This window comes from Triticum aestivum, chromosome 7D (genome assembly GCF_018294505.1).
Source record: "Triticum aestivum cultivar Chinese Spring chromosome 7D, IWGSC CS RefSeq v2.1, whole genome shotgun sequence".
NCBI lineage: Eukaryota > Viridiplantae > Streptophyta > Magnoliopsida > Poales > Poaceae > Triticum > Triticum aestivum.
Window position 1 is genome coordinate 574743098 of NC_057814.1, and position 8311 is coordinate 574751408.

General features: G+C 44.7%; 1 protein-coding gene across 1 annotated transcript; it reads left to right on the forward strand.

Annotated features, from left to right (window-relative positions):
* Positions 1–5661, forward strand: LOC123164240 (glycine-rich domain-containing protein 1). Its single transcript, XM_044581653.1, has 9 exons — positions 1–160; positions 782–965; positions 1588–1705; positions 1896–2147; positions 2454–2909; positions 3146–3690; positions 4065–4260; positions 4407–4562; positions 4672–5661. Exons 2-9 carry the CDS (start codon positions 808–810, stop codon positions 5422–5424), a joined length of 2634 nt encoding a protein of 877 aa, XP_044437588.1. The 5' UTR covers positions 1–160; positions 782–807; the 3' UTR covers positions 5425–5661.
* The last annotated feature ends 2650 nt before the right edge of the window (positions 5662–8311 follow it).

Sequence of the window (8311 nt, forward strand, 5' to 3'; positions counted from 1 at the left end):
TCCTGAACTACCCGCTCGGCTCGGGTGCCGGCTGAGCCGTGTTGTAATCGAGCCGGTCCCCTTTCCCTTACCCACCCGCATCAACTCGCCCCCCCTGATTCCAACCGGAAAAATCCAAGCGATCGATCTTCAGCTCCCGCGAACCTCCCTCGCCGTCAAGGTATGCGCACGCCACCGATTCCCTATTCCCCCAAGCTATCTATCCGTTCTTCTTGCGGGGTTCGTCTACGGTCGTCGATTCAGTCAACGCTGTGGATAGATAGATGAGCTCGTAGAAACAGCATGTCGATTTCCGTCCGTGTAGATCGCTCTATTCATGTTTTATGATCCGTTTATGTGCTGGTAGATCCAATGCTTTTTTTTTCTTTCTAGTTGTTGAGGACGAGTGGATGTATGCGCTCTCGATCAGTTTTATTCCTGTAGATTTCGGTCCACTGATATTGCTGTCCCGTGATAGTTCATCTAGAGCTTTTGATTGGGTTTGAACTGATTAATGTTGGACCTGCCCTTGTAGATTCTTGTTTATGCCTGCAATCCGATTATTTATCGTCCGACGCCGAATTATTGATTTAGTTATGCCAAACTCTGTTTCTACCTTTTTTCGCAAAAAAGAAAAACTCTGTTTCTACCTTTCTGCTCATCTGGATCTTCGTATTAGCAGTACTGGTTTGCGGGACCGCCGATCATCCTCCTCGCTCTCCCTGTATTAGATCTCCTTCCCCGCCCATGGCCGCCGTCTCGTGACCATTCCTGATGTTTAACCCAATTATCCGAACTGCAGGTTGATCGGAGGAAGGGGGAGAGAACATGGACGTGGAACAGGAGTCGCGGTGGGCGGCGGCGCAGGGGATCAGCATCGGCGAGGACCTCGTCCCAGCCGCACTGCGGCACCTGGAGTTCCTCGCCGCGGTTGACCGCCGCCGGTGGCTCTATGAGGGCCCGCTGCTCCACAGGGCCATACACAGGTATTGTCATCTTATTGGCTTTTCAACAACACAACTTACACAAGAGACCTTTGAGTCTGAAAATTAGTATATTTTCTGAGGTGTTCCATTATTTTTCTGTCGGGGTGTTATTAATTTTTTTTGGAGCAAATGTCGGGGTGTTATTGATGAACAGCCTCTACTCTCTAGGATGTGTTGGGAATAAAATTTATCAGTAATCGTTGCCATACTTCGATATACTCTTGGTGAATTTCAGGATAACTCTTGTGCAATCACTATTTGGAACTGACAAAACACCTCCTTGAGGAAAATTAGGCAAAACCACTAGTTTAGTTTACCTTGATATAGTTTGGTGGAAGAGTTGAACTGAGCAGGTTTGGCTTTTCAGTTTTAAGGAATGGCATTGCCAGTATTTTTTCTTAAACCATCATCTGATCTGTGCTTTCAGTTACAATTTGTTGATACAGTTCTGGGCTTCTGGCCTTATATGGAATTTTTGACATGAAACTCTGGCTGCTTATTTACGTTCAAAGTCCCTATCATGCTGAAATCACTGATACTATGTACAAAAATCACTGATACTAAAATAATTTATGTTCTGTGTCGTATAGAGTTTGAAATATTGACTTTGTTGCTGTGCTAGGTACAAAGCTTGCTGGCTTCCCCTTCTTGCCAAGCACACTGAGGCCATTGTTGCAGATGAGCCTTTGGTTGTCCCGCTTGATTGTGAATGGATATGGCACTGCCATCGGCTTAACCCGGTATGCATATTAACTCACAGATGCTTGTTTGTCGTTCAAAATTTGTGAGTCACACATTAGAGAACTAGCATTTGGCTAGTTGCACCTCTTGGCATAAAAGAAAATACTAGTGAACATGGTTGGAAATGTCTAAATCAAAATCATCTTGTTTTGTTTCTGGTTTTGCTGTGCTGACAACAATATCTTTCAGACTCAATACATAAAGGACTGCAAGAGATTATATGGCAGAATACTGGGCACTAAGAATGTCAAGTCCTCCATTCAAGCAAAGTCCAAGGATCAGGCTGAGAAAGTTTGGACTGAGTTGTATTCTGGGGAGCCTTTTGAGTTGGAGTACACAAGTCCTTCTGATGATTTTGTTTACGTGGGTGATGGAACTGCAGGAGGCATTTCCTATGATTTGATCTCAGCTATTAGGAGACAGTCTTCTTTCGTCTACCAGGTAGTTACATTACTAACCTTTGCTCTGATCTACGTATAAGACAAGTCAATGTGGTATATTACCCATGATTGAGCGACTGATATCTAAAACTTAGCTATTCTAAATTTCACAAGCAGATTGATACCTGATTTTATTTGCCCAGCAAATGTTGGTGATAGTTCAAAAGTTGTGTCACTGTTGATCCATACATGTGGAAGAAAGCAATAGAAAAGCAGTGCTACTGCCTTTTTGTAAAAGGAAAAATATGCAAGAACAATAAATAAAAAATGTGTACAGAAAGTCAGTGAGCTCCTTTGTTTCTGGCAGGTTGGAACACCAAACATGCATGATCATCGTTTTCTTGAAGAAGCTCTAGCTCGATACAAAGGTTTTTTGTATTTGATCAAGCTGAATCAGGAGAAAGGAATGAACCTCTTTCGTGTGCCAACCTACGACGTGGATCTAATGTGGCACACCCACCAACTGAATTCTGTTACCTACTACAGTGACATGCTGAATCTTCTTGGGAGAGTTCTGGAGCATGATGACACAGATGATGACCGAGCTGAAGGAAAGAAGCTCGACACTGGATTTTCAGGGACCACTGAGCAGTTCGAGAATAACTTTGGTCTGAGATACTGGAAGGTTGGCGCTATGTACCGTGGAAGCCTGCCATCTCCTGTGACATCCGTTCCTCAGATATTTAATAGTGAGGATGATAGTGTTTTTGGTGTCGATAAAGCAGAGAAGCATCTTACTATTCTTGAAACAACAGTTGTGGAGGTATGATGCTCTTTGTACATCTTATTGTTGTCCATGAATGAAGAAATAGTTACACAAGTACAATAATTTCGGTTTTAAAGATGTTTCTTATCTAATAAATAACCCAAAACATGGTACGTTGTACTATTAATATTATTATTGATTTGGAAGCACGCCTGATATTTGATATTGAGCACTTCTAATGCCAACAGACACTTACTGAATTTATGAACTCAAAATATTTTCATTCTTTGCAGTTATATTTACAGATTGTGGACATCAAGAATTTACCATCTGCAATTCCAGAGAAAAGTGTGTACGTGTGGTTCACCAAGACTCAACCAGATGTATTTATCAGTGATGGCGGCAGGTTAGATATTTCAACGAAAACAGGGAAGAGTATCGGAGCTGGTTTCCAATGTGAACCAACTGGTGAACTCATTCTTACAGCAATGGTTGATCAGGCCTATTTTGGGGCCTCGTCATCGAAGAAATCAGAACCATTGGGGAAGGTTTCGATCTCTCTTCAAGAGCTTACACAGCCTGATTCCAAGCTTTCCTTTGAGAGGTGGTTTGAACTGAAAAGTCGTGGTGCATATGCTGGTTCCCCTCCTGTCAGTCTTCGTGTTGCTGCATCTTGTACTGTCCCAAGGCAGGCTCCACAGGTTCTTAGCATGGTCAATGTGAAGCCTTTCTCTCTGAAGGCCTGTCTATTGCCACATTCCATCAAGGATCAAAATATGAGCTCCTGGACTCGCTTCGTGTATGACTGTGGTACTGAACTCATTCGTCTTCAGATAAGGTATTTTTTTTACTGTGGTATCAATCATACATATCAGTGAAGAACTGTACATTGAGTCTAGAAACGCATTTGTATGCTGATTTGTAAGTCCTGCATGATACTTACTGGCAGTTTTCTCTAGAAACAAATTAAATGTTACTATATGATACATTGATTGCTAATAGCATATGGTGTAATTGCATCTTCATTTCAAACTACAAAATGATATTTTCTGCAGGAATTGATATTCAACTTACATAGAAGTATCTGTACATTACCTTCAAAACAGATCCAAATTTATTCCAGTGGACACTGGAAAGTTTTATTTGCCTATGTTTAAGAAATAAATATCAATTTCTTCTGGTCTAATGAGAATTTCCTCCTCTTTACTTCAGGGAACACAAGGCCAAGAGTGGCATGGCTCTCATTCGAGAATTGGTTGGACTAACGAAGTCATCAAAGCAACCATTTCAGCTTGCAGAATTCACGAAAAACAAATGGTCTTTTAACAACTCCAACTTATCCATCACTCATGATCTGAAACCAAGCAAGGATGGTTGCATACACGAGCTCAAATATGGCAACAAACTGGTAAGGACAACCACAGTCTACAGTTCAATTCATACATGCAGTCTTTTCGCTCAAAAGATAGTGATTGCATCAAGTTATATGTAAATAAAAAACGTTTATATGCATTAAACATACTCACAGTTCTGGTACTTCTTTGAACAAAGCAGATCAAACTATACAGGGGAAGGAGACTAGCATATGAACTCAAATGCTGCAGTCAGCATGCTGAAGATACTACAGCAGTTACTGCTGTGAAGTTCTCAGCTGAACACCCCTATGGCAAAGCAGTCGCACTACTTGACACTGAATCAGAATTTATCACGGTACAATGCTCAGTCTGATTTCATATCTTATATTATGGGACAGGGGGAGCAGTAAAAATAAATTTCCTTGCATCTCAGATATACTCATTGTGTTCTTACTTTAATTTAGGTGGATGAGGATTGGTTTCTGCTTCCCTGGGTTGCAATATCATTCTTGTTCCTGAATTCCATTGGCAAAGATGGTGTGAAGCTCATCGAAGGTGCCATGGTACATAAGGGTGAAACCATTGAGCCTGATACTACAGTGGCTTCTGAAATGGTGAAAGGTGGAGCAGCAGGCGCCACTGCTGGTCTGGCGCAATGTGGCCCTTGTGGCACGGCTGGTGGCGGTGACATGGTCATGGCAAGTGACAAGGCTGGCCATGCTAGCTGTGCCGGCTCAGTCACTTCAAGCGGCAAGGTGGCTGATTCTAAGTGCGGTGGTTGTGGATCAGACTGTGGTGGTGGAAGCGGTGTCTCTGTGGTCACCATGAGCTACAAGAAAGGTCATGCGAGCTGTGGGGTCGTTGCAGACGGCGAAAATGGCCATATTGAGTCTGCTGGGTGTGGATCGGGATGCGGCAGTTCCTGCGGTGGCAGCATGGTTATTGAAATCTCCCAGGAGGGGAACACCAAGTCAGGTGGCTGCGGTTCAGGTTGTGGTGGTGGAGGCTGTGGCGGCATGGTCATGGAAAGCTCCAAGACTGGCTTCTCCAAGTCAGGTGGCTGCGGTTCAGGTTGTGGTGGTGGAGGCTGTGGCGGCATGGTCATGGAAAGCTCCAAGACTGGCTTCGCCAAGTCAAGCGGTTGCAGTTCAGGCTGTGGTGGTGGTTGTGGTTCGGGATGTGGCGGTGGTTGCGGCAGCATGGTCATTTCACAGTAGTTATTGCCTTCCAGTTCCATGTCCTTTGATTCACTCATAGAGCTGTGGCCTGTGCTTGTAAATAGTATTGAGGTTGGTTGTTGGTTAGTTCAGTTGGTGGCGTGTAAAGGTCTGGGTTGTTCCAGTTCGGTAACTGAGCAGTGCCTAATTCTCGAAAAAAAAAATTAACACGTATGTACATGGTTTCTCTGCGGTTATTATTTGTTAATATATATATAAGTACAGATTTTATGACTTTGTTGATCTGTTTATGTAGACATGTTGCTGACTTGTCTTTCTTTGTTTGCAATTTCCAACTATGCCTATGTGTCGCAAGATTTAGATGATCACTGTCGGTCTCTGTGGCTTTGTTGTTCTGATCATATATATGCCTCGGTGACTTACCCTGCTTTGTTTGCAATTAGTAACTGTGCAGATGCAGATCTTTGTGAAGACACTCACCGGCGAGACCATCACCCTTGAGGTTGAGTCTTCTGACATGATTGACAATGTCAAGGCGGCAAAGATACATGCCAAGGAGGTCATCCCACAAACAGCTGGAGGATGGGCAGACGCTTGGTGATTACAATATCCAGGAGTCCATCCTCCACTTGGTGCTTAGGCTAAGGGGTGGCATTCAAATCTTTGTGAAGACACTCACGGACAAGACCATCACCCTCGAGGATGCACGATTGGTAATGTCAAGATGAAGATCCAGGACAAGGACTCAAGGAGGGCATCCCCCCAGACGGCCAGACCAGCAGCTTGAGGATGGGCGCACTCTTGCATCCAGAAGGAGTCCACCCCCCACCTGGTTCCCCGTCTCCGTGGTGGTGTGTAGATCTTCGTCAAGACCTTGACTGGAAAGACCATTATCCTGGAGGTTGAGTCTTCTGATACCATCGACAGTGTGAAGGCCAAGATCCAGGATAATGAGGGCATCCCGCCGGACAAGCGGTGCCCGATCTTCGCAGGTAAGCATCTTGATTGAGAATGGATGCACCCTTGCCGATTACAACATCCAGAAGAGTCCACCCTGCACCTGGTGCTCCGCCTCCGTGGTGGCCAGTGAGTCCTTTGGAAGCTCGGTTCACAAGTCTGCCGCTCCTGGTTTGCAGCTTGAGGATGGCTGCACCCTTGCTGCTTACAATATCCTGTAGTCCACCTTGCACTTTGTGCCGCACCTTAGTGGTGCGATGCAAAATTTTGTCAAGACACTGACTGGGAAGACTTGTCACCCTGGAGGTTGAATTGTGAAGGACAAGATCCGAGACAAGGAGGATGGTCTCACTCTTGCGGGTTACAACATTCAGAAGGAGTCTACTCTCCATCTGGTCCTCCGCCTGCGTGGTGGCCAGTGAGTTCTATGTGTTAGATCCTCTGGATCGGAGTAGGCTAGAGATTTCGGTAGTCCTACCTTCGCCTTGGCCCGAGGAGCTCCCGCCATTGGCCATGGTGGGATGGTGACGACGGCGATGACAGAGAGATGGCGAGGTGGTGGCTGCTTCCCGTGAGCACCGCACTAACCCTAGATCAGTAGGGAATATCGGTGGGGTTTGTGGCGGCGGTGAACTTCGTGTCCCGTGCCCCAGCCCCCCACCTCTGTTAATATAGCGCGGGTCACAAGGGCCCACCAACCATATGAGGGTTGGGTGCCCTCGATCAGGGCGTGAGTCAGGGGTCCGTTCGACCCGTTGGGTTCGAACGGGAGGAGATCGACCTAACATTCTCCCCCTTGATCTCAACTTTTCTTTTAACCTTATACTTTCTAGTTTATTTGTTTCATCACATATTGGTACATAGAGCATGTTTCATCGTCACAACTTAATCGCCGATAGAATCATACAACTACGACATACGTTTTGTTTAGAAACAAATTCTGTTCCTTTTGGGCCTCTTATGATCCAGGAATCATAAGGCATTCCTTTAAACCCATGCCGGCTAAGTGTTCCTTGAACACATTGGGTGGTAAGCCTTTCGTAAGCGGATCCGCAAGCATATCCTTTGTCCTTATATGCTCGAGACTTATAGTGTGATCTTGGATTTTATCTTTCACAACATAATACCTTATCTCTATTGTTTTGGCAGCATAACTCGACTTGTTGTTGTGAGCATAGAATACTGCGGGTTGGTTGTCACAGTACATCTTTACTGGTTTGTGAATACAATCTACCACTTTCAAGTCGGGTATAAATTTCTTTAGCCATATCGCCTGCCCCGTGGCCTCGAAGCATGCTATGAATTCTGCATACATCATGGATGATGCAACTAGCGACTGTTTGGAGCTTTTCCACGAAATAACTCCCCCAGCGAGAGTGAATACGTATCCTGACGTGGATTTTCTATCATCTCTGTCCCCCGCAAAATCTGCGTCCGAATACCCTTTTATCTCTAGGGAATCACATCTCGTGTATGTTAGCATGTAGTCCTTCGTGCCTTGCGCATAATGCAATGCTTTCTTTACCATCTTCCAGTGCTCTATGCCTGGATTCTCTTGATATCTACCGAGTACCCCGGTGATAAAAGCTAAGTCAGGGCGAGTGCACACTTGTGCATACTGTAAGCTTCCAACAGCCGAAGCATATGGGACTGCTTTCATTTGATCGATCTCGTACTGGTTCTTGGAACATTGGAATTTCCCAAAACTATCGCCCTTGACTATAGGAGCAGGTGTGGCTTTACTCGCATGCATATTATACTTTTGAAGAACCTTTTCTAAATATGCTTTCTGCGATAGTCCTAAGACTCCATTGTTCCTACCTCGGTGAAATGCCCAAAACATATGATGCTTCACCAAGATCTGTGTTATGTCAAAATTTGAGGATAAGAACTTCTTCGTTTCTTGTAGTAGACTAACATCACTGCTAGCAAGCAGGATATCATCCACATACAAGATTAGGAAAATATA